At 48.2% G+C, this 26,152-nt stretch overlaps 1 protein-coding gene and 1 long non-coding RNA gene across 5 annotated transcripts; both read left to right on the top strand.

The window, feature by feature from the left end:
• Window positions 1-442: 442 nt before the first annotated feature.
• Window positions 443-20,034, top strand: PITX2 (paired like homeodomain 2). 3 transcript variants are annotated; one of them, XM_079153558.1, is made up of 5 exons: window positions 443-687; window positions 4,303-4,358; window positions 4,860-4,997; window positions 16,134-16,339; window positions 18,778-20,034. In XM_079153558.1, the coding sequence occupies exons 2-5, from the start codon at window positions 4,313-4,315 to the stop codon at window positions 19,339-19,341; spliced, it is 954 nt and encodes a 317-aa protein (XP_079009684.1). In that variant the 5' UTR covers window positions 443-687; window positions 4,303-4,312; the 3' UTR covers window positions 19,342-20,034. The 3 variants fall into 3 exon arrangements, with proteins under 3 accessions (XP_079009684.1, XP_079009685.1, XP_079009683.1); XM_079153559.1 differs by lacking the exon at window positions 4,860-4,997; XM_079153557.1 differs by lacking the exons at window positions 443-687; window positions 4,303-4,358; window positions 4,860-4,997 and adding an exon at window positions 14,738-15,267.
• A 1,092-nt stretch (window positions 20,035-21,126) lies between these two features.
• Window positions 21,127-25,888, top strand: LOC306669207. 2 transcript variants are annotated; one of them, XR_013766056.1, is made up of 4 exons: window positions 21,127-21,203; window positions 21,375-21,555; window positions 21,960-22,128; window positions 24,229-25,888. It is a non-coding gene; the product is annotated as an uncharacterized lncRNA (long non-coding RNA). The 2 variants fall into 2 exon arrangements; XR_013766057.1 differs by having other exon boundaries at window positions 21,133-21,555.
• Window positions 25,889-26,152: the final 264 nt, after the last annotated feature.

A 26,152-nucleotide genomic window follows, 5' to 3' on the forward strand; every position in this document is an offset into this window, starting at 1 on the left:
TGGCCCTCCCCCTCTGATTTATTAGGGCTCCCGGTTTGGCGCAGATTCCTTTTTCTTCTCCATCCCATCCTCCCTCCCTTCTAGTCCTCCTTTCCACTGCGGGAGCGCGTGCTCCTTCTGCACAGTCAGCTCCTGTCCCAGAGCCCAGCCCGGCTCCCTCTCTTTTCTGCCTCCGGGCCTCTTTCTCCAGCTCCGGACTCTTCGGCCCGCCGGCCTCCCTTTCCCTCCCCTGCCTTGCTTTGCGTCGCCCCTGCGCTCTCCCCCCCGCGCTTGCCGGAGCGCTGTGCTCGCTCCTTGATCGCCCGCCGCACAGCCGGGTTCAGCCGCCCGCCCGCCCGCGCGCCACTGTGCAGTGGAGTTTGGTGGAATCTCTGCTGACGTCACGTCACTCCCCACACAGAGTCGGAGCTGAGGGAAGAGAGAGGGATGAGAGGGAGGGAGGGGAGAGAGAGTGCGAGACCGAGCGAGAAAGCCGGAGAGGAGCTGAAAGAAAACTGCCAGTGACTGCTAGATTTCGGAGGCCTCCAGCGCACCCGTGGACTCTCTCGGAACTTAGCACCCTCGGGAGCCCTGCAGTCCTCTCAGGCCCGGCTTTCGGGCGCTTTCCGTGCAGCCCGAGCTTCTCTTCCTGGAAATCGTCCTGGGAAGCGGTGGGACGCGGAGACAGCAGCTCTCTCCCGGTAGCCGGTAAGTGGAGGCCATCTCTCCCGCAGGGATGTGAGATAATGCGAGTCTGGAAATTTGTTCCACTTTGGAGAATCTTCACCGTAGGTGATTTGTGGCGCTAGGGGCTGCGTTTTCCCCGAGGTAAGGCAGTTGGCAAACAGATCTTGCAAAGCCTTGTTCCTTTCGTCCCCAGTCACAGACACTAACAATCTACGGGGTGCTGAAGTCGAGTGGGAAGCCAGACCATGGCTGGCATTTAAAAAGAGGTATCTTCCCTGAAATCTCGGTGCCAACACGGCAGGGACAAATCCTCAGGCCGAGGATTAGCATTCTCAAGATAAAGGGCCCGGTACAAAGTTTCAGCTACTGGAAGATTAGCCTTCTTCCCATTATTACACTTTAGAAAAAGAGATTCCATCTTAACTGGCAGTTAGTGACCTCTCAGGCCCAAACGAATTACCTGGGAGCCAGGCCTAGATGCCAAGCTCGAACAATTACTTTGGATTATAAATCCTTTAAATTGATCACCAGTCAACTCCAATCTTGCACTTCAGGAGAGACATTTTAAATGGAAATAGGGGAGGGAAATATTTTCCAACTGGAGACTAAAGAAAAATATATGATTCTAAACCTGAAAAATGTTCTTTTATTCCAAATTTAATCACCTTACTTTAGAAATCAGACTATCAGAGAGTGCTGTTTTTTTACTCTCTTTGTGCGAGTATTGTCTTATTAAAATAAACTAAATGGAGAAAACTTTTACTGTTATAAATTAAAATTACAGGAACTCACATTCTAAAATATCTTTATGAAAATTTAATCTGCTTTAGAGATAGTTCTTTGCATTCTGTTTAGCTCATTAATCAAAACTAACGATGGTTTTATCACATGAACTTCCATTTTGGAGGAAATCCATCAAAATTCAAGTACCAATAATGTCAGAGAAACAAAGCATATAAGCAAAATTGAGGATTTTTGTTGACATAACATGAAATAAGAATAAGATTTCAATAATCAAACAGTCCCCAAAAATTTGAGTCACCTCATTTATGGAATGTTTTATTTTATCTCAGCAAAACTACACTTAAATTATTCAGGTGCTTTGTCCCCTAAATTGAGCATGTTTGTCTCCAGATATTCCTAAAGCATCAATATTAGTTTTAAAAAGGCTTACACATGGTAAAATATGGAACTGTATTAATCAATATTTTAATTTCCTTAAATGATTATCCACTGCAAATTAATTTACTGGCTAATCTCACCAATTTGGTTCATTTAAAACACATGTTCTCCTGTTTATTTTTTTTAAACTTTCCATTAAAGATTTTGTTATGGAGTAACAAAGTAAATGCGAAGGGGAGAAATATGAAAAGTATTTGGAATTATTAGAACTATTTTTCCTTTGATTTCATTTTTGTGTCGATCAACGAAAATTATTTTTAAACTGTTATATTTCTTAGCCTTGCCAGCGAGGTGCTGCGGAGTGCTCTTTCGTGTGGTCATAATGTAAAACACAAGTTGATCAGAATAAGACTGCCTGGCATATACATTCCAACAAGACATGAACTTTTGGGGTGAAAAGTCCCACATCCTCAATTTGTGAGATTAGCCATTGATGCCAGTCCCAAAGTCTGGCAGTGAAATATGTCACACAGACTTGTCTTAACAGGACAAGCTTAAGAATTAGCAGACAGGAATCGAAGGTCTCAAAAATTTTTCTTCCCCAGTTATTTAGACTGAACCTGTCTATTAGGCCTGGTCATTATAAGAAGCACAAAATGCAGGTCTTGGGGCTTTTTGCTGCAAAATAAATCCTGAAGTCACAAGGACACGTAGGAGTGAGTTAAGGAACATGCCTTGACCTTCCTTTCAGTCCTTAGAGTGGAACCCTATGATTTCTTGAAGATTTGTTTTGTATTGCTTTGTTTGGTCTTCAGCACTGAAGCACGGGGCTGTGGGGGGAGAATGTGTAATAATTGACTTTACACCCAGAGACCAGATCTTTTTCTTTTGTATATTTCAGTCCTTAAAAAAAATAAAATAAAAACTATTTGCAGTTGCCATCTGCAATGTTCTGGCTACCGGCTAATAATGCAGCCAGTTCAGACATATAAAAAAAAAAAAAAAAAAAAAAAAAAAGATTATCGAAATGATGATGACATGCAAATTTCCCCTGAAATTATCATAAGTAAACATTTGAAGTCTGGACTAATAAAATCCCATCTGTGTTACTTCATATCGAGTTAGTAGAAAGCTGTGATAATGAATTTTGTAATATCTCACGAACAGACATCTCAATCAGGGACTAATCCTGTGATTTTACTGCAGAATCACTAAATCTGGAGCCGCCAAACTGCTACTTCTGGGCCCACAGGCCCACAAGGATCCGCAGAGTCCCTGCCCGAGTGCTCGATAGCTGGTGGGGGAACCATCAAGAGGACCCCACACTCAGATGCCCACGCTACTGCACCGGGCAGCCCCTCCTCTAGGCAGCGACCTTGGCCAGCGGTCCCTGGGGCCAGGCTCACTCCCAGAGAGGCTAAGAAGCAGGGAAACAAGACACAGGCTAGAAGCTGGCCCACAGCTCCCTGCCCCGCCTCTGCCCCTCCGCCAGCCCCGCAACGCCGGCTCCCACCCCCCACCCCTGGCTAGCATACCCTGGTTAGCGTGGAGAGAGGTAGGAACCGAGATCGTAGGGACCTGGGGAGCCCAGGACTTCTTTTCTTGACTCTAAATGAGCTTCTGCGCCACCCATCTCTCCGGGTTTGCCTGTGGCAAAGAAAGGGGTGCACGCTAAAACGCTTGGCTCGAAGCGCTGTGGTTAGAAATTTGAAAGATTTGGCCTGCCTGAAGGGGAAAGGAAAGAACAAGGGGAGCAGTTTGCCCCAGGGCTTTCTCCGTGCTTGGCGAGCAGTGAACCCTCCAGGAAAGCTTGATCTCCCTCCTCTGCTTCGCTGAGTCCACTCGGTTTCTCCTCTCGGCGATCTTCAATCATACTTTAGGGTAAATAAATGGCCGGATGAGTATCTCCAGGGAAAAGTGGCTAAATATGGAAAAGTGGTTCCTAATAGAGGAGAGGCCCAAAGGCAGCTTGCTCCTGGAACACCCCAGGCCAAGAGTCCCTTCCTTTCAGAATTTGTAGAAAACGGAGGGAAACTGCTCTCTGGGACAGGAGCAAGTTGGCTTTGACGTTCTGCAAGTGCTTACGAAGCTCCAACTAACGGACAAACACTGCTGAATGGTGGCCTTCCAAAAAAGAAAAAGTCGTCTCCACCCGCTCCCAAATTGTGTATATGCTTAAGGTTGCTCTACAACACAGATACCCTTGAAAGTAGTTCCACAGTCTCCCTGAACTCCGTGGCTTTATGGGCTTCTTGCCTCTGGGGCCCGTTCCCTGCAACTCCGTAAATAGATGCCTTCCTGGTAAACATGCAGAGGTTTTAGGACCGAGGCTAAGCTGGAGATGCCGCTGGGCAAGCAGAGACTGTCAGGTACGCGAACATGTCTGAGGCGTAGTACCTAATCGGCGCATAACAGCTAGAATTGATGTTGACCTCCCCACAGGTAGCCTCCTCTGAGCCTTGTGAGTTCGATGACTGCAGCTTCTCAAAGCCCTCCTTCTCTTCTGTTTTGCAGATAACTGGGAATGGAGACCAATTGCCGAAAACTAGTGTCGGCGTGTGTGCAATTAGGTAAGAGTCCTTTTCTCCTGGCCTTGGACCAGTGTCCTGGGCCAATGGACGGGAGACCGCGTCACTCAAAGGCGGCGAGAGGGCCCGGGCTCTGCAGCGAGGCCCCGGCGAGGGGCGATTTTCCGAGGGGCCCGTCTAGGCAGGAAGAAAATCAGAGCCGGGATGCCCACGGTGTCTCCTTTGGGAGACTTTGGGGAGCAGTGGGCAAAGAGGAAGCAGCGTGTTGCGTGCGGAATGTCCTGACACTCTCCGGGTTGGAGCCCCGGGCAGCCGGGGAGGCGCGGAGAAACTACGCCGCTCTTCGCTGGGTTGCCAGAGGGTCTGGGGGATGGGAATGCCGTCCGCTCTTTTCTCTAACTGGGTCTTTGCTCTTTGTCCCTCTTTCTCCTCCGTCCTGCCTCGCTCCCCACCCTCACCCCAACCCGCCCCGGGCTCCTTCGGGCCACGGTCCCTGGCGTCCCTCTCCACTGCACGTGGGGCGGGCGCGCGCACACGGCCCAGGCGTGCAGCCGGCGGCCGTTGAATGTCTCTTCTCCAAAGACTCCGAAATCAAAAAGGTCGAGTTCACGGACTCTCCTGAGAGCCGGAAAGAGGCAGCGAGCAGCAAGCTCTTCCCGCGGCAGCATCCCGGCGCCAATGGTAAGGCCGGGAGGGAAGCGCAGGCCGCGAGCTGGGCACCCGCCTCCGGGACTCCGGGCCTCGGGTGAAGCGCAAGCAGACGAGGCCGCCAGACCCGGCGCCGCGGCTGCTTGAATTTAGATATTTAGCTTCTGGTTAGAACGGGAAGCAGCCGTTCCCAGGGACGTTACTTCCTTTCCCCAAATTATACTGCACTCCTGAGACCCAACACCTCTCCCGCTCCTCTCTCCCTGTGGTCTGAGCCTTCATGCACTCCCCAGCGCACTTCGGTGCCTCTAGCTTGGCGTGGAAAAGTGGTCCAACAGCGACCTCTGTCGCTCGCCGTGTCCCACTGCGCGCAGAACCACCAGGGCCCACCCGGTCCCTGAGGCTTTCAGCAATGCCCCACCCAAGTTTGTGGGTGCGGAGTTTATCGCATGAGGCAAACACAGGAAAATTGTGTTGGCGAAGGTTCGCCTCCGCGAGTTGAGGTTCTGACAACAGCGCTGAAGAGCCTGCGGGCAGCAACTGTACGCAGCAGCCGAGGGTAGAATGGAGTGAGCGCCCCTGACGACGCGAACCTGCCTGCTTGTGCTGGTTGCCAGGCCTTGGTTCTGGTGATGTCGTTGTTTGATTGGTCAGTTTCGCCCTGGACGAGTCAAGGGACATTGCCGCGCAAAATCCGTAGGCTTGTGTAAAAAGTTAAAATATCTTTAACCCACTGTACAGGTCTCCGCTGAATTGAAATTTGTCATTTAATTTTGTGTATGTTTGTGTGGGTGTGTGTGTGTATATGTGTGTGTAAAGATGAGAGGAGGCTTTCTTTTGGAATACGTTAAAAACTTAAATTTAGTGTTCTCCGGGCTTTCCAGGCTTCGTAATAAATAAGTACGTAGCCTTAAGAGGTTGTTGACCTTTGATAGTGTGAGGAGATAAAGTCCCCCACAGCCCTCCGCCCCAACTCCCTCCTTCCGGATTAAAGTGTAAGGATACAAATGTAATGTGTGCCAGAGGGGGGCGATTTGGGACTCCTGCCAGGTAAACAAACGCAATTCCTAAGAAGAAAACAAAGGCCCTATATTTGGGCTTCCCGGAGTTTCCGAGGGGAGGGGGGGAAGCATCGTTTGTTGAAATACAATGTCTAAAGCGATCTGAAGCTTCATGGTCCCTACACTGCACAATATCGCTAGTCGTCCTGCTGGGCCAGTTAAACGCTCACTTGTCCGGGATTAACCCCATGGGGTTAAATGGGGGCAATGCAGAGATAATGTCGGGTGATTTCTGTCATTAAGATTGTGTTAAATTCTTCTTCTGTTTGATAATCGGTCATAAAAATAAATTATTAGACCGGAGAATGTTTGGAATATGGTTAAAAATCAAGAACAGCGTTGACTCTCGGAGAAAATGTTTTGTGCAGGCGCAGCCCGAGCTCTCCACAGATCAACGGAGCTCCCGGGTCTTGCTTCGCACGGGGCGGGTGGGCCTCCGCCTAGCAGAGGCTGACGTTTCTTGCACTCCAGTCAAGGAAGCTCAGTCTGTCTCCTCCCCGCTCACCGACCCCACCCCGGGTTTCGTTGACCGAAGGAATGGTTTCTGAGGACGGGTGACCTCCTTACAAGCTGAGAAAGGAAGGGCCCCTTCAAGGAGAAGTTTAGAATAGGAGAGGGTCCTCCTAGGTGGGCAGTAAGGTCTGAAAGTCAAGAGTCCTGCCCGCACAGGTCACAGGTGGCGCTAGGCATTCCCTTTCGATAATTAGCAAAAATAAATAAATAAAAAATAAAAACCAAACAAAAACAAACTCGAAACCTAGAAATAATGAACGATTGTTTTCTTAACCATTACTTTCAGGCCTGGATTATTTTGGTGCATGTTAAATGTTCTTTTGCCTACACTGTCAAAAGTCTCCTTTCTACCTTTTGGACTGAAGGAAAAAAAAAATGCTGCTCAAACATGTTAGTGCCACTAATTAAGAAGAGGCATGTGATGGGAAGAAATGATGAAAATCTTGACTTTGTTGGGTTTTAGGGAACCGGTAAAGAAAAACTGTCACACATCAATAGGCAAAGCTGTAGCATCTCTGAAGGAAGGTTGCCAGAATAAGTACTCTTTACTGATTATAAAGTGACAAGAAACCTGCAAACTCCTGGCCACCCCACTTTAAAAACAAAAATATTTATCTCCCGTAAATTTTAGTTTTTCTTTGCTTTTAAAAAGAAAAAAGGTTTACAATGGCATACGATTTCTTTTTGAAGCCATGATGCTCTATTATTGGCATACCTTCTCCTTTCCCCACAAATAAACACCATATCCTCCTTGAAGACTAAAAATGCTCTGAAGAGGCAGGAGAGACCTCTGAGAGTCCCGGGTTTTGTGTCCCTTCCCCAGAAAGGCCCTTTCCTGATACCCATTGGGCAGACCCCAAGCCAGGCTCAAGCTCCTGGAAACCTGAGGAAGGAGTGTGAGGTGACTGAAATATCTGTTGGAGTCGGGGCTTGATAGAGGATTAGGAGAGGTATGGCTGCGTGTAAGCGGGTGAGGACGGGTTGGCAACTTAAGTAGTTACTCCCACACCCCTCCCCTCTCCCCCCCACCCCGCCCCGCAAAGGTGCAAGGGCCCACCGAGAGCATCCTATAGAACAGAGGCCCTTGACTTTTCTTGCTCTGGGGATCCGGAAAGAAACCCATTTTGCGGAACTCATAAAATGGCCTTGACCTTCAGGAAGGGGACTGACGCATCCCTGTTGATGACTTAAAAAGTTTCAGGTTGGTGGTTCGAGGATCCGGGCTGAAATTCTACTGCGTTGTGGGGCTCCATTGACCCCAAAGCCTGGCCTTGCGTTTTGACGTGGAGCATGTACTTCGCCCACCCCCCCCCCCCCCCCCCAGCAAAGCCATTAATTTTAAAATAGCTTTGGCAGAATGGCTGGGCTAAAAGTGTGCCATAGACTGCTGTGTGTAGACTTTCTCCCCCTGGTTGGGGAATTCCAAGGCCCCTGGGGACACCCCAGGCGGGACACACACACACACACCTCCATACCCTGTGGCAGCTTGGTCCCAGGCTCTTTCAGAGGACTCGGGTTAACGCTGACTTTCTTGGTGGCTGCAGTCTCCCCCTTCAGCCCCCATTCAATCAGCAAATGTTTGCCTAGCACGTGCTACGTGGACGCCTAATGTTCCCCCTGAAAGCAAATAATCCGGTTTTCCTTCGCGGTTATGAAGCGACTTTAATGCTAATACGGATACCAAAGAGATCAGCTCAGATGTCTCAAGCAAAAAGCAAAATGGTGGCCCTAGGGTGGTGATCTGGACCCTGAGTTGTCAGAAGGGAGATTTGGAGGGCTCTTCCTGTGACTAGGAAAAGACAAGTGCTCACTGAAGGATGCATGAGGCTTGAGGAAAAAACAATGAAGCAGGAGAGCTGGGTAGAAAGAAGAGTTTTCCATTTTCTTTTCTGGGACACCACCACCACCACCTTACCATCCAATCTGCAGCTTTTTGGCAGAAGCCGTTTCTCCGCTTTGCCGTATTCCTGGCCAACGGGGAAACTACCGATTGTCCAAAGGTAGTCAGTCCCTTGTGGATCCCGGCTGTCAAAAAGAGTCTTCAGAGATCGCGAAACTGGCTACTGACTCCTCACGCAAAGTTTCTTAAGGCTGGTTGGGCTGTTATTCCGCACCGCCCGCTGTTAATGTATGCAGCAGTTGTTAGAGCGACTCCGGGGAAAAGGAAATGTATAACGAAAGCTTATTCGTGAGCAGGAATATACTAATGGAACAATCTGATGTCTTCTTAATCCTATGTAAAAAGCTTTGTCGTCTTCCTAATATTGACTGAATGGGTAATTAATGGCTCTTCATCTAGGCGAATACCCTGTAATCCAAGATAGGCAAAAGACAACAAGCCCAAGGTAGAAGACAAAAGGCCCAACTGCAACCGCATGTCCCTCCCCAGGGTCTCCAATTGGAAAAGTTTCCTTGTGGAGGAGAAAAAGCCAGAAATCAGAGAATATACCTATCATTTCTAGGCCAAGACTTAACCACAGTACCTACCTACCCAGCTCAGTTCTTTACCACTCAACCTTTCCCCTTCCTGTCCTCCTCTCTGCCTTTCTTCTTAAGTCCTTTAGGCTGCCCCCTGCATTGTGGTCCTACAAACATCTTTACCCACAAAGCCCCCATCTTTCATTTGGGAAATAATCAATAACCAATGAGCAACACACAAGGTCCCAAAAGGCTCAGCACTGTCCCAGGTTTCTTTTTGATCTACAAGGATACTATTCTTTTATAATCCAGTGCATAGAGCCTGAGAGGACTAAGGTAGTCTTTGAGAGGGAAGGGAAGAAATTAATGGAAGAAATTAATGGAAGAAGAGAGTGCGTGCAAAATATGTGTGTTAAAGAACCATCAGGAGTGAAGATCTTCTTTGTGAGGATCTGACACAAGGAGTGCCCAAGATTCTCCCAGCATGTTTTTAACAGGATGACATTTTAATTTAAACCTTTAGAAGTAATATATTACTTGGGTTACGACAATGAGGTGGGTTCTTTTTTTTTTTTTTTTTTTGGTCAGCTGACAGCTTTTAAAATATTATTTCGCTAGGGAAATAAAAGCTTCATCTCAGATTATAGGTGGGTATTTTTGGATTTATGTGATTTATGGTCACCATGACAACTAATGCTGAATGTTAGCTACCAGCATGTCTGGGAGAGAGAAAACAGAAAGAAGGGAGAGTGAGAGATACAGAAAAGGGAAGGAAGAAGAGAGAGAGAGAGAGAGGTGCTTTAATCCAATTATTTTTTAAAAAGTGACTTCAGTTAACCCCTTGCCGCTTCTTTTTTTCCAATCCTAGGTATCTATGTTTAATCTCATTTTCATTCATTCATTCATTCATTCTCTCTCCCTCCATTCTTTCTTCCCCTATACCTCTAACGCGTGTATATTAGACTGTTCTCCTTATTTTAATTTTTTAAATAGCTGCTTTCCAGAGATTAAATGAGCGCATGTTGAACCTACAGCGCTTACCAGGCAAATTTGTGAAGAGACGTTAGCGGGCATATATATTGGTCTAGTCATTTCAGTGACTCCCCCCACCAATCCCTCTCTTCTCTCACTGAGGGTGGGACTCCCATCCATACTGAAAACCACCCCCCGCAGCTAGTCACCCCAAACTTAAAGAGGTTGAGTAACTAGAAACATAGGTGTCCTTTGCAGGGACCCAGGGAAGGTGGGTGTTGCTCAGTACATCTACGAACATCTGATTCGGAAAAGAATCCTACCCTTTTAACAAACCAGCACCTTTTTTTATTCCATTAAGGAAATAGGAAAAATCAGCCACGGAGAAGCTTTTAATTTCTGGGTTATTTTCATGGCTCTGGAGGGAAGGGAACCTTTTCTAGTTTGGTTTGTTTTCCGGGGAAGCCAGGCAGTGGAGAGAGAGGAGGAAAGGCCACTTCTTGGGCAGGGTGCAAGGTCTCCATCTGACCTCTGCGCCTCGCACGGCCAGCGCACACACTCATCGCACATCACGTGGCTGTGAGCTGAGTCCGGGCGGGCTTCGTCCTTGAACTGGCCTGGGCTGGGCAGGACTCCCGCCCCTCTAGAGCCTGACAGCTCAGGAAGATATCTAATTGAGCCATCTTCCGGGTGAGCGCTGAGGACAGATTCTTTCCAAAATTTAGAGATCGCTTGGGTAAGTCCCAGCCCATACTCCGCTGCAACTAACGAGAGTGACTGCCCAGCCCAAAGGTTCGTCCCGATGGCCAGAGGGAATTTGCGCAACTAACACTAAAGAGTGTGAAATTAAATAAGACTTTAAGACTGGTAATCGGTGGCAAATACCAGCTCAAAACACGCCTGACCCCGTGTCACACATTTCCCTCCTGGAGGGTCTTTCTTTGAAAGAGTAAGCAAAAAACCCCAATTGAGTCGGCCCTTGATATGTCTCCTAGACTCAAAAGCTCAAACCTGCACTAGGAGGAGATCATGCAGCAGAGGCCACATTGCTTTTCTCTGGATTGAAAACTTATGTGATGGAAGCTGAAGTCATAGTAATTTCTAGAGTCAATCAAGAAGGTTCCAGCCAGAGATCACAGTAATACTGAATTCATAAAATACATAATATTTCTTGATTTACAATTCTTTCCTTATCTATGCTGCCAATGCATGTGCCTGCACGTGCAGGCACACAAGTGTTATGCAGATTAAATCTTCAAACTTGCTCACCACTACCACCTTAGAGTTTTCATTGAAAAGCACTTCTTGGTCTCTACCACACATTTCCTTTTCCCCACCTAAGCTTTTCATTTTGGTGTTTTCCTGCAATGGGTGGAGTGAACCCTGTTGGTCCTGGGAAGAGTGTTGCCCAGTCTCATCTGCTCAGAGTGTGTAAAGTAATTAAGAGATTTAGGAGAGGGTTGAAACTCTGGCTGAAAAAATGCGAAGAGAACTCTCAATTTGAATCAGTTGTTGGAGGTGTGTATATATACACACACACATATATATATAGGCATATATAGTTATACGTTTGACTTCATGTCTACTCTCCTCTTGACTTAAGTGGACCCACACAATTTAAATTCCTTATCTTTTTGGCTTCTCAGCCTCCCGCAGATCCCCAGCATTTTCAACATCTCCCACACATTGGCACCACTAAGGTGCTGTCACTTACTTGGGTTTTTCACCCACTTTGGAGACCCTTTGTGGTCCTTCACATGTGTGAGTTTACCATGATGAAAGTTCCTTTAGAAGAGCAGAGCCACCAGAACTTAAAGAAAAAAAAAAAAAAAGTGGGTTTAATAAGAGATGGGTTTGGAAATCTCTATGACTCTGTGGAGCTTCTCAGCTTTCCAGAATAAGGAGTTTTGAAAAACACCCCAAACCTACAAAAAACATTGCGTCTCTGGGGCTTGAATCTTGAAACAAGGAAGAGAGTATGCTCACTACAGTAGAGAATTTTTTTCCATTCATTGACGTGATGTAGTCTCTTCATGAAATGAAGTTTAAGGGACATGGGATTGTGGGGTCCACAGCTATCCTGAGGTTTAAAGAAGAAAGTGGAATATGATTAGTAAACACATTGGGCAGAAAAGAACTGGATTCATATTGACTTAGTTATAGGTCATTGGCTGACAGTGCAATGGAAGAAAATATTTACTTTACACATATACTTTATGATCTTGAGGGAATTAGAAGAAATTCAATAAGAAAACGGCTAGAAACATTTAAAACCCTTATTTAAAAGACTTAAGCAAATTAGAGTCTTATCAGATTAAAAACCACTACAAATGTAAGAGCATTGTCTTCAGTGAAACGCTGTGGGGTCTGAGAAGGAGATTCTCCGCCAAATCTCAGGGATAAAATGCGTCATTTAAGCACCAGATAATGAGCAGAATGTAAATTAATTTAACCTTCTTTACCAACAGGCTGCTGGTGTAATATGTATAATTTAGTGATAAGATTGCAGGACCTAATATAGCTGGATGTATGAGCCTCAGTTAATGCAGACCTGTCACATAGAGACGTGTTCTGCTGTGAGCAGGTGTGTGTGTGTGTGTGTGCGTAAAATGGGGTAAAGTGGAATAAAAGGTTAAAACTAGAAATGCTGATTTAAAGCTTACTATGAAGAAAGTTCCCGTAGTAACTAAATTTATCATAGAATGGGATGATACTGGTGGGAAGAGACTGAAAAATTGTTCTCATTTGGTTCCTCCAACTGTCCTCAAGAGTAATTAGATCGGGGGAAATAGGGTTTGGGGGGCATCAGAGCAGAGGAAGAAGATATCTTGCAAATAGATTTGTAGTCAGCTTCATTTGCCTAGTCCCAGACTGAGTAAGTTTCCCAATCTTGTGAACAAGGACAAGGAGGGAGTTTTCTGAAGATACCTCATACTGGCATTGCAAATCATTGACTGTAATGTCAAACAAATACACATTCAGGGATGATAACACTAACTCCACAATAAAACAATCGCCAATGCAGAAACCCAGGAGAGATTACTTTGTGTTCTTCAGCTGACCTAAGCTGGGGGACAAAAGGACTTTTTTTCTTTGTGGTGCTGGAGATGGGACTCAGGCCCTCTCATGCTAGGCACTGTACTACTGAGCTATATATCCCCAGCCTGACTAAAGGACTTTCAAAAATTACATTGAATGTTTGGATTTCTTGCTTTAATTTCTTTGGGAATAGTGCTCTAAAGAGTTGATGACCCCAAAGGTGATTCTTGTTTTGTTTTCTTTTATATAAATGAATAAGGCTTTGCTTTTCCTAGTTGAGCATTCTAGGTTTTTCTCCCTTAACCCTCATGCTACTGCCTCTGCCTGCTTGCACTTTCATGATTCAAGACAGGCTTGAACTCCCTAGGAAAAGAAAATGGCAAAAATTATCCTTGAAATTGGTTATTTGACAACATTCTTAATTGTATGGAAATTCATTAAAGCATATTTTATATATAATTAGCTCAAGGTTGTTGATTCTACAGGCTTTATGGATTTGAATCTGATTGATAATAAAGTAAACAAGAGAGTCGAATTTAAAGCATGGCTCTCTCGGGTTAGGACGAGCTTAATACAGTATACAAGGAATTTGAAAGATTTGGGATATGTGTCTTAATCAACGTTAAGTAGAATGGATAAGCTTTCAGCATTTTGAAAACGCTGGGTTAGGGTTTCTATTCTATTGTGTTTTCTGTCTGGGGACTAATAAGCATTACAGAGGACGTGATCTGAGGCGACTTTTTATTCTTGTATAAATCCACAGTGAACCACCAAGCAGTTGTTCGTTTAAAGTCAAGGTAATTTTCTTTTGCCGGGTCCATTTTCTTCTCGATTTCTAATTTATTAGCCTGCCTTTATCTTCCTTGCAATTAAACTAAAGCTTCTTCAGATTAGCGCGGCATTCACCTGACAGGCAGTTTGGAAAATTTAAGATCGGAACACTGATTTGTTGATGTTTTTAACATTGTGTAGTTTTTAGGTAGCATGTCTCCTTTCTATACGGGGCGAGGTGGGGTGAGGGGTCTCTATTTGAAATGGATGTAGTGAGACACTAAAGGGAAGTGGAGTGCCTTGTTGATCTGGTACTTTTCAGCCCTCAACATTGACCTTTTGCACCTTTCTCCCAAGTCTTTGACTCCTACCCTCATCTCTGAACCTCAGGGTCCTAACTAAAAGTCGAATTGTCTTTGGCCGGGCAGGAGCAGAACTCCCAGGAGCGTGCCTGTGTAGACCGGGTGGGCACAACAAGCAATTAGCCCGGCCCCACACTGCTGATAGGTGCAGAAAAGACAGTCCCTCAGCCGCGGCTTGGGGCCTGGTGATTGGTGTGAAGCCACGTCAGTCCCGCCCCGCGAAGGGTCTGGAGGAGGCGGAGGCGGAGAGGGCTGGGGAGGGCCGCTGCAGAGTGACGTCTCGCCACCAGGAAGCCCGCCTCTGGTTTTAAGATGTTAGGCCAACTGAGAAGCGCCGAACCGCAGACCTTGTCCGTCGCTCGCTTGGGTGCCTGGAGTTGAGCGGCGGCAGGGCCCGGCTCCAGCTCGACGGCCAGAAGGGGTGTGCGTGCGCTCAGCGGAGGGTGTGCTCAGAGGGCTACGTCGCTGCCGTTGCCGCTGCCGCAGCCGCGGGGGATCTAATATCAGCTACCTGTCCCTGTCACTCTTGACACTTCGCTGTCAGGGCTGGCGCAAGGGGCGGGCAGAGAGTGATCGGCGTTAGCTTTCCTTATTGGAGGGGTATCTGGGGGAGGGAGGGAGGGAGGAAAGAAGGGGGTCTTTGCCCACTCTTGTTTCACTTTGGAGCGTGGAAGCCTGCTCCCCAAAGACGCTCCAAGAGGTGATCTCCTGCTCACATCCCCATGTTTCCGTTTGCCCTCTGACTATCGACTGCCGGATTCTTTCGCTTGAGTCTTCTGAAGGAGACGGGGGCGACCTGGTTCCAGGACTCAGCAGGGGTTGCGACCCCTGACTCTGCCCGCAGGGACCACAGCGGGGAATCTCTGCGCCTAGAGCGCGATCCAAAGCGCACGGCGGCGGCCACGGGGGCTCGGCGGGGCCGTAGCCCAGGACTCGTAGGGCGGTGCGTTCCCTCGTCCATGAACTGCATGAAAGGCCCGCTGCACTTGGAGCACCGAGCAGCCGGGACCAAGCTGTCGGCCGCCTCCTCGTCCTCCTCCAGTCACCATCCCCAGCCGTTAGCCATGGCTTCGGTCCTGGCTCCAGGTCAACCCCGCTCCCTGGACTCCTCTAAGCACAGGCTGGAGGTGCACACCATCTCCGACACCTCCAGCCCGGAGGCCGCAGGTAAGGCGCCGCGCCGCCCGGCGGACACTCTAGCACAACAGCCGCGCGCCGCCAGGTCCCTCTCGCCCCCGAGGAAGTCGGTCCCTCCGGGGGGAGATGTGGTGGGAGTGGTCGTTCTGCTTACTGGCCGCAGAACTTCCGGAAGCCGGGGCTGTGATGACCCCGTCCCTTTTTCGTTTTACCTCCACTGGCCTGGCTTATGTGGCCGCGCAATTTCTGCTCCCCCCCCCCCCCAACCCCACTTCATACACTGGCTTCATTTCTGTTGCCTGGATCACAAAAGTTCCAGCATCTCCATTCAAGGACGTTCAGAGGCCACTCCACCTCTATCCCTGTTTTCTCGGTTTTCAGCTCGTTAGAAAAGTACTTCTGAACCCACTCAAATGCTCCTTACAAAGAGGCACCCCCCTCCCAAAGAACTAGCGAACCTGGGAACCTAATGAATCCCAGTAGCTACTTTCCCTAGACTTCTTGAAACTGCATCGAAATCTGAGCTTTCTTCCAGGGGGGTCTGTAAAGACGCGCCCAAGTGTGCGCGTCCCAGGAGATTTGGTGTGTCTGCGTAGAGGTGTGTAAATATACTTGAAAGCACAGGCTATAAAAAAGAATGTGCCGCCTCGCTGAGATAAACATGTAAATAAAACGTGCGGCGCCGGGGGGAGGGGAGGAGATGGGGAGCACACACCCACACTTTCTTCTGCACACCCCGTAGATGCAGCGCTTCCTGCCGCGCGGAGTAGCTGAGCACGCTCCCCTCCCTCTGCCAGCAACCTAGCTCTTTCGCGGCCTCTGCCGCCGGGTCCAGTTGGAGTTTGGGGGTTGCAGGTGGGCAAGCTGACCGGAACCTTTGTGTGTATCGTTTTCAGAGAAAGATAAGAGCCAGCAGGGAAAGAATGAGGACGTGGGCGCCGACGACCCATCCAAGAAGAAGCGGCAACGGCGGCAGCGAACTCACTTTACAAGCCAGCAGCTGCAGGAGTTGGAAGCCACTTTCCAGAGAAACCGCTACCCAGACATGTCCACGCGCGAAGAAATAGCGGTGTGGACCAACCTTACCGAAGCCCGAGTTCGGGTAGGAGCAAGACCCAAGTCTGGGAAATTAGGGGAGGGCGTTGTTGAGCTGGAAAACTCGCAGACCAGGGAAGGGTGTGGAAGGCAACGCTGCCCCACCGGGCGCTGGTGGGGAGCAGCTTTGCAAAGGCAGAAGGCCTAGCGGCTGCCGGTGTTCCAAAATCACAGCTCCCCCTTCCGAGACCGAGCTGCCTGCCTGGCGCAGGCGCCGGGAGCTGCACCGGCTCACTGCCGCGCCATCGCGCACCCTCCCAAGCTGGGCCGCGTGGGCATTCCTCTGCAAAGGGCATTGTGTTCCCGGATTTCAGTCGCCAGACCAGAGCTAATAAAATCCCTCCCGATCAGGAGCCGCGAACAGGCTCCAACCTGTGTGCCTTTAACAAGGAAAACCCGGCTAGACACGCAAGGGTTGGCCCTCCCTGGGAAACCTTCACGCCCCGCCTGGCTCAGCCATTTCTTTCTTCGGCTCGAGTTCTTCACACGGTCTTTTCGCGGGGGTTTAGCCATTTAGGTCTCTTTCAGACACTATTCCCTGGTTTTGTGATCTCAGGAAGCAAAGTATTACTACTTTTCTGCTAGTATACTTATAAGGGAAGAGAAAAAAGAAGACTTTCCAATTTGGTTTATTTCTCTTAGGAGTTGAACTCTGAATATTGATACAGCCCTCCTCCAAATTACAGTCGTAGTTTTATAAAAAGATCTTACCTTAACTTTGAAGCAAATCTGGAATGGCAAAAATGAGCTTTAAAAAAAAAGTACCCAATAGCAACATCCTGGTTTGTGCTGGTCGGTGGAAAATTCCAAAATTGTCAGTATTCTGTAAGCGGCAAGCAGAACCAAGCAGCATCCAGAGGCTTTGCTGTTTAGAACAAAAGTGTTCTGGGTAGAAAAGTAAAGTTCTCAGAGCAAAGATAGCAAAAATAAGAAAACATTAGATAACAATAAGGAAGAAGAGAATAAAAAAACCAAATGTGCTTCCAAGCAGGAGGAAATGAAGACACTTTTGGGAGGCGTTTGTGCAGAGTATAAGGCTATGCTGGTAGATAAAAGAGCCCGGATGAAGTTGGATATAGTTTTAGTTTAACTGCCCGGAACCAGAACTGGGACTGGGGCCGCGTGTTTTGCGCGAGGTCAGTCTTCCATTAGCCTTCTTTAGCATTGGGAGAACGGGCCTTGCACGTACCCTTTTCGCCTGGACAAAGTTCAAAAGACCTAGAGTAGAAATGCAAGTAATTAAAATAAAAATACAGTTGGGTGGGTTTTCTAGCATTCTTCGGGGAAGTCCTCCCATCCCGCCCGCTTTTCCACAGTCCCTCCCTTGTCCTCTGCAGCCGTACGCTGGCTTCTTGCTCCCTCCAGCTGCCTCCTTCCAGCGGCTACTTGTTTAGCCAAGTGGGAGTGAGGCGTGCTTTTTATAGCAGTCGGGTGCAAAGAGGAAGGGGGATAAAAAGGAAATCGAGAAAGAAAGGAAAAAAGCGGATTAGGCGGCTGGGACCCGCGGAGATGTGTAATGTGAAACATCACCGGTGTCAGCTCGGAAATCTCGGGCCAGGCCTCACTCCAATACACAAAAGACTCCGTCTGGGGAGACTGGTGGGCGCGATGTGGATTGGGAGCGGGGTTGTGGCGGGGCCACCGGACGCGGGTGGGGGCTGGCTGGCCTGGTCGGCCGCCTGCAAAACTAAAAGATAGCCTGGGATCAGGCCTGAGGTGGACAAGGCACGCCCGAATGGCCTGAGATGGGCGGAGTGTGAGACGAAGCAGAACCAAGGAAGGGGGAGGGAGAGACTGGCTGGTTCTGGGTTCTTGGAGTTTAACACGACTAGGTCGTGGAGTTTAACGAGCAGGTTGAGGAGGTGGTCCTATGCTTTTTATTTGGGTGTTTTTCTAGGCGAGGAAGGGTGTCGCATTCTGGGTCTTGTTGAAGGAGCTCGTTCCAGGGGTTGGGGAAGACGGTGGAGGTCCTGGAGGGGAGGAACTGTGTGGGAGGCGGAGAGGGTACTCCGGTGCCCTCGCAGCCTCTTGTCCTCATCACTGGGTCTGTGGTTTTGGAGTAGAAGCAAATTTGCAAGGTGGTCTGGGAAGGGTTGGGCAGACAGCCGGCTGACCTTCGTTTTTTTTTTTACAGTAAGTGTTTTTGGCCCCTGAGGAGGGTCTGGGTTAGTGATCAAGCGACCCGCAGCCCGCTAGGCTTTCGACTGGGATTTGTGGCCCAGCTCAGAACTCAGGCTCATAGGCCGGAGCTGGCGGGGCCTCCCGGCCCTGACCGAGGCTTGGGACTTGAAACAGTGAGGGCTTTGGCGGCATGGGGCGCCTGGCTGCAAGGGTGAATCGCGGGCGCGTTTGGAGGAGGGTTGGCCTCTGGTGCTTTCGGTGATCTAGCTTTTTATTAATCCCCACTGTGGCCTCTGTTTGCTCCCCTACCCCTTACGTTCCCAGGTTTGGTTCAAGAATCGCCGAGCCAAATGGAGAAAGCGGGAGCGCAACCAGCAGGCCGAGCTGTGCAAGAATGGCTTCGGGCCTCAGTTCAACGGGCTCATGCAGCCCTACGACGACATGTACCCGGGCTATTCCTACAATAACTGGGCGGCCAAGGGCCTCACGTCAGCCTCCTTGTCCACCAAGAGCTTCCCCTTCTTCAACTCAATGAACGTCAATCCCCTGTCATCACAGAGCATGTTCTCCCCACCCAACTCCATCTCGTCCATGAGTATGTCGTCCAGCATGGTGCCCTCAGCGGTGACTGGCGTTCCGGGCTCCAGCCTCAATAGCCTGAATAACTTGAACAACCTGAGCAGCCCGTCGCTGAATTCCGCGGTGCCCACACCCGCCTGTCCTTATGCGCCACCGACTCCTCCGTACGTTTATAGGGACACGTGTAACTCGAGCCTGGCCAGCCTGAGACTGAAAGCAAAGCAGCACTCCAGCTTCGGCTACGCCAGCGTGCAGAACCCGGCGTCCAACCTGAGTGCTTGCCAGTACGCAGTGGACAGGCCCGTGTGAGCCGCACCCACAGCACTGGGATTCTAGGACTGTGCCGGATCGGGCAACTCCGCCTTTGAAAGACTGGGAATTATGCTAGAAGGTCGTGGGCACTAAAGAAAGGAAGAGAAAAAGAAGATATAAGGAGAAAAGGAAACCACTGAATTAAAGAGAGAGCGCCTTCGTTTTCAAAGGAAAGTCCTCAGTGTCTGACATCTTTCACTAGAAGTATTTCCAACAGTTGCAAGGACACACACACAAACAAATGTTTGACTGGATATGACATTTTAACATTACTATAAGCTTGTTATTTTTTAAGTTTAGCATTGTTAACATTAAAATGACTGAAAGGATGTATATATATCGAAATGTCAAATTAATTTTATAAAAGCAATTGTTAGTAATATCACAACAGTGTTTTTAAAGGTTAGGCTTTAAAATAAAGCATGTTATACAGAAGCGATTAGGATTTTTCGCTTGCGAGCAAGGGAATGTATATACTAAATGCCACACTGTATGTTTCTAACATATTATTATAAAAATGTGTGAATATCAGTTTTAGAATAGTTTCTCTGGTGGATGCAATGATGTTTCTGAAACTGCTATGTACAACCTACCCTGTGTATAACATTTCGTACAATATTATTGTTTTACTTTTCAGCAAATATGAAAAATGTGTTTTATTTCATGGGAGTAAAATATACTGCATACAAATTGGTCTGGATTCTTTCTCCCCTCCTCTATCACCTGGCCAAGGTGTCTCAGTCACTGCCTCCTAAACAAACTAGTTTCCTCTGCCTGCCCAGTAAAACATACAAGGTGGCAGTACTTATTTAAATTTAGTAGAAATAAATTAGAGTCATTCATCAGAAACTAAAAATCAAAAAAAGGGGCACTCCTGGGGCTAAGTTGTGGGTGGAGGAGATGGCAAAGTCTTGTCTTTCAAAAATTTTTTTGGCTTAAACCCAGAGGATTCCATTATGCTAGCAAATAATAGAAAAGAAAAAAGGTGAAACTCTCAAGTCCACCCCAACAGAGGAGAAACTACCTCCAGTCCATTGTCCTGGAGAAATGTGTATGCATATATACATGTACCATTTATATACATTCCTCTTAGAAGGAATACATCTATAATAAATTTACGTGGAAACACCTCCAGTTCAAAATATTTAGGCCTCTGCGTTTATCTTTCAGGCTTAAGTAGAGAGATCCTTCATGTTATATTGCATTGCTATTTTAAAATCCTGTGGATACATTAAAAGAAACAAAGACCATTTCTAATAACTACAGCCCTTCAGTTTCTCAAAGAGCCCAGGGGTTGAGAGGTTAGAGTGCAGTTTCCTGAGTCTTGTCGAGCAATATGTAGTTGAGGTAAAGGTCATGCTCCCCATGTTTTGTTTTAAATAATATTGACCCATTAATTCTAAACCTGCTTGTTCCTGAAATTATACAGGATTATAGTTTGCAAACTGCAGGACAATGAAGCAAATCAAGATGAATTACAGCCCTGGCCCTCCCTCCTTTCCTCTGACATCTAAACTAGGAATGAGTTTGCTGAGAGTGTTTAAAAGAACTTTAACCACCCGAACCTCCTTTATAAGTGCTTTTAGATCTCTCTCTTTTTAATGTGAAATTTGATTTCTTAACAAATAGTAGCAAATAGGACTTATTCCCAAAGAATTCATCACCGTGGCGCTAGGAGAGTTATGGGGGAGGAGGAAGAGTACTGAGGTCTTTTGTTATTCTTGTCACCTCCACCCCCCACCCCCAACCCCCGCCCCACCCCGCCCCGTGGGCGAGGACAAACACCATGCCTGGGAATGGAGGACGAAAAGTAGCCGCTGTTTTTTTGGAGCCGAGAAAACCTGTGTTTTTGCGCTTAGGTTGCTTTTATCTAACTGAAACTTTACCTAGAAGCTTTTGGAGCTCAGACACTGAGTCTTTGTTCTGCAAGGAACTGCTGCTGCCACTTAAGGAGATCTTTGATAATGTCCCCGATTTAAGATCAGTGCTCGACGCACATTAACTTTCTTTTTTTCTTTCTCTTTTTAAAGCTCTGCCTTCGACTGGTGTCGGGATCACGCGGCAGTAGGGGGCAGATAGAAGCCCTTTGGACGAGGGTCACCTCCGTCCTTGTTGTTCACTTGAGAGCAGTGGAGAGGAAAACGGTCCCCACTGGCGGACTTTGGCTTCTGAAGCCCGGGGACCCACCGGTCCTCCCCACGCCTCCTCCTGGTAGGGGACGGGGAGGGGGGAGGGGGAGGGGAAGGAACTAGGAGAAGGATTTGGGGATCCAGGCTAGAAGCGCTAACAAGACCTGAGGGAAGAATTTGCGTCTCCTGCAGGTCAGACAGAGGGTGACTTTGGAGCGCTGGGTAGAGGTGAATCTCGGCCTAGTTTGTTTGCTCAAATGGAACTCTACTTGAGGAAATCAATCAATCTGCAGGGGGGGAAATGGAAGTCCAGTTTGGGAAGAGTTGTCACTTCCCCGACTGGAGTGGCACAGGCTGGAGGCGGAGACTTGGGACCGAACTGAGGCCTTTTTTCAATCACCTCAGTTTTCCTTGGACTTCGATAAGGAAGAATTTTACCTTCTCCTAGGTTCTTCCCCCACTCCCCAACTCCTGCTCGCCCGACAGGTCGTGCCTCCTTTTCCCGTGGAGCGAGAGAAGCCTTGTTCCGGAGCCTGTAGGGTTGATCTTCTTGACCCCTCCTGCTCCCACGCCGGATCCCCCTCCAGTCATCGCAACCATCCACCACCTCGGTTCCACTCAATCGATTTTTGCTGCATGTCAACACTTACTACCGGTGAGTTAGAGGGTATCTTTTTCTCTTTCTTTAGGTCTCTTAATGATTTCTGAGCTAGTTGTGTATTAAACTGCTTATAGGAACCTTTAACGTAATCTATAGCATGAGGACCAACCTCCCCTTTTTGGGTTAAAAAATGGCGAGCTTGAGGTCAGGCCCGCGGAGCACAGGTTTCTTGGCCTCTGCTCACCTTCGCCCACCAAGCCCGCGTGGGGAGATTCGCCAGGCCTGGGGCAGGAAGCCCGCGCAGAACATCCGCAGTGTAGGGGCCTTCTCCTATCTCCCACTCCCCCACCTGTTACTCGAATCTTTTCCCACCTGTGTGTCTCCGCTTATCCTCGGGTTTTTATTTCATAAAAAAAAAAAAAAAAAAAACTGTAAAAAATCACAGCCTCCAACTCTTCATTGTCCTAGTACCGAATTCAGATGGGTGCAGACCTGGGGAAAGGTGTGTACAGCCCACGTTTATCTCCATTTTCTCTCCGTTCCCAAATCCGAGTTTTAATGTCTACAACTTGGTTATAATTTGAATTGTAAAAGATATTTTGGGAAACCCGGGCCCCCTAGGCGCTGTGATTAGGAAGTGAATCCTCTTCTCCTTGGCCTGTTTTCTTCCACCCCACCTTCTTCCTATGAGGTGCTGAAACCCGGGAGTTCTTTTAGGAGTTTAACAAAAAAAATTAATGGGAAAAAACAAACAGTGTCTTAAAAGTCCCAATATTCCTCGAAAGCCCCATAAATTAACCCTGTGATGAGCGGCGAATCCTTTTAAGGCGAGTCTATAAAAATCTAGTGAGATCTTGAAGGCAACCCTCCCCCAACCTCTGTCGCGAATGTGACCAAACAAAGGTCTGTCCTGCAATCCACATCCTAATCCACGGGCGCCCCCGCCGCCGTCGCCCGGGCTTCTCGGCCTCCAGCCGCCCACAGGCGACCCATACTAGGCTGGGAGTCCCTGACTCACCGATTTAACTTTTTCAGAGAGCAGGAAAAAAGGAGCGGGTGTAATCGGATCAGAGGCCTTTATGAATATAGACTCCCTATTGATTGATTTATAAACCACCTCCGTCATCTCCCTCCCCTTCCACGAACTGCAGTTAATGTAACAAGAAACATTGCTAAGAGAGAAAAGGTTTCGCAGTGAACGGCAGCAATTCTGGTAGCAGATATTCGGTAGGAATTTTTTAAAGATTCCCTTCCCTTCCTGTCTTCTCCAACAATTGCATTTTAACTGAATTTGATAAAATAGTAATACAGGATGAGATTTTTTTAAAAATAACAATGTAATCCATTGTAAAAAGAAACCCTATTGTTAATACATACCTTTTCAGTTTTAGCAGATGAAACAAGGAAATTTTTACTCTGATCTTAAAAGTTTATCACCTTCACCCCTTCTCTGGCACCCACCTCCTCCCTGGAGGTGAACGTCTCACTGTTGACTTTCTATCTGAAAAGATAGAAAACAGAATTCATTGTGTTTGGGATGCATAACTTAATTCAATTCTGTGGAGTATTTTATGCACTTTATGCAAATTTTGATTTTAGATTTTCTTTGAAGATTAGGGAAGCCCTTTAAAAATAAAATATCCCATTGAAGATATATTTAATTCTATTTAATTGCCTTTAAAAAATTGCTCCTCCTTTTCTAACAATCCACTATAAACACAGGCAGTCGAGGGAAACATATACTTGAAGTTACTCAGCAAAAAAAGGCCCAAAGAACCATCTAAATTTCTTTTAATTGTAAAAACCACTTTAAAATCATTCATTGACTATATGGAAAAGGTGTTTACTTTTGGGTACAGTGCAGTGGGACTGCAGTTTTTGTTGTTGTTGTTGTTGTTGTTGTTGTTGTTGTTTTCTTTCTTTCTTCAGAGGGGCAAGAGAAGTTCAGACTCAATGGGCCCTCCATGACCAGGGTCTGCACTCTATGACTTTGATGGATCTCTCAGCATCTAGTTCTCCTAGTCTTGCCCGTGGTGGTGGGGGATAAGGTGTCATCCCCCACTTCTCTCCTCTTATTCCCTTTCTACTGTCCTTGTCCATAGCAAAGGTTTTGCATTGTTTTGCTTTGTTGTTTTGTTTTGTTTCCTGCTCTAGCAACTTAGAAAATGACTCCTGAGGCTGGGACCTTATGTACCAAGATTAAGGCACGCGGTGCTTTCCTGAGAGCCCCAAGACTCCCTCTATCAAAGCGTCCTCGGTTCTGAAGTAGCAAAGCTTCTGTGCCTGCACCAGCAGTTTGCCTCAGTGGGGAACCCCCTGACTCGAAGTTCAGGGTAGGAACCTTTTTCCTCCTCGCTCTGGAATATGAGACCTAGAATCATCCCTCCTGTCTTTGAAAGTGGTGGGGCACCGTATCGAATGTGATTTGGAACTCAGACTAGTGATGTCCAACAATTCTGCTTCTCTGGGTAGGTAGCAAGGTGGAGTTACTGCACCCAACAGAACCCTAATGGCATTTGCCTCTGCCCTACGGAAAGACTAGCCCGGAAGGACTAGCCCGGCCTTCTGGGGTATCACTTCAGGCAGTTGCCTCCATTTGGTTGACCGCCAGTTTCGCTGACTTGACAGCCTCACCCCGCTGTGTGCGGGCGCTGGGGAAGGGGGAGGGGAGGCTGTGGACAGAGGTGGAGACCCTGCAGGCCATCCTCAGCGCTAAGGAAGGCGCTTTGCCTGCCAGAGCCCTAGGCTCAGACTACAGATCACTTTGTTTGAAAATAAAATAATATCAAACAAAAGAAAGTGAAATAAAACCCTTCTTCTGCGGGCTCAGGGCCTCAGGCGATGTTCATTTACAGGACTTTACCGACCTCAGAGCCTCCAACCCCTTTGAAATTCTTGAAATCGAGGGAGCCCTTCTTATCTGATGAGGTGGTGTCCTGTTTATCTGTTTCTCTGACATGGAAAAAAAAAAAAATTCCTTTTGCGAATGCTGGGCCGCAGTTCCTAGCTCCAACCTTCCAAATCTAAGCTGTCCAGTCCCGAACATCCTTCCTCTGAGTAAATGAGCCAATTTGCCAAGCACCAGGTTCTGGACAGCTGATTAGGACCTTCTGGACGCCTGCATTCCTCTTGGGCCAAGCGGTCAGGCCTTCAAGCCCCTACGGGCGGCTTCTCCCAGGGCCTCATTGGCCGCCTGAACCGTAACTCCGGTACAATCCCGTCCTCCCGCTTTCTATTAACCAGAGCACCTGTTTAATCTTAATGTTCATTTTTTTGGCTGGTGACATGGGGAAAGAGCGGTTCTAAGAAGTCCTGCCTCCCTTTACCCTGACAGTATTTCCAAAGGCAGTCGGAAAAGCTGACCCGGGAGAGCCACCTACACACCTCCGGGTCGCCTTCTTGGGTCCTGTCACTCTGCGTGTCTCTTGAGACAACAAAACTGAAATCTAATCTGCAGCTGCCGCCGCGCCCCCACTTCCCGCCGGCGGTCCCTAGCCTGAAGCCCCAGGCACCCGGGTCATCGAAGTCTGTTCTCTGGAGCTGCTCGGGAGGCCTTGGGGTCCAGTTGGAGAGAAGCACTGGCCCCTGTGCTATGCTCAGGAATCCCCCGCACGCGCCGCTTGGGGCTTGAGCTGCTGCCTCCTGGGCGGTCCGGGCCCGACCAGGGCGCGGCCTTCTAGTTGCGCCTCCCTAAACGCTTGATGGCCTGGGCAGTACATGCGACAGCTTCCCTCCCCTCTCAGAGTTCTCCAGGGGAGTCTCGGGCAGGCGGAGCCCTCCCGCAACATCCCTTCTCACCCTCTCTCGGGCCTCTGCGTCTTCACTCCGGAGCGGCCATATACCTTGAGCGAGTCACCCCTGTCTGCCTTCTTCTACTGTCTCTGGAAGCCCGGGGGATTGAACATTAACCTACCGGAGCTATAGAGTAGGGTAAAACGTTACATATAAAAATGAATCATCTATCCGATCCTGGGAGAGATGACCTATAGCCAGCTCGGCGTTTTCAGCAGCCCGGGCTGTGTTCCTGCCCCAAGTCTCTTCTGAGCCGCCACTTCCCAGGGACCACTCGGCCGCAGGC

This window comes from Sciurus vulgaris, assembly GCF_902686455.1.
Source record: "Sciurus vulgaris genome assembly, chromosome: 9".
NCBI classification, from domain to species: domain Eukaryota; kingdom Metazoa; phylum Chordata; class Mammalia; order Rodentia; family Sciuridae; genus Sciurus; species Sciurus vulgaris.

Coding starts and splice junctions, on each gene's coding strand:
- PITX2 (XM_079153557.1), top strand. CDS start 15,060: ATGAACTGCATGAAAGGCCCGCTGCACTTGGAGCACCGAGCAGCCGGG. Junction 15,268..16,133: donor CTCCAGCCCGGAGGCCGCAG/GTAAGGCGCCGC, acceptor TATCGTTTTCAG/AGAAAGATAAGAGCCAGCAG. Junction 16,340..18,777: donor TTACCGAAGCCCGAGTTCGG/GTAGGAGCAAGA, acceptor TTACGTTCCCAG/GTTTGGTTCAAGAATCGCCG.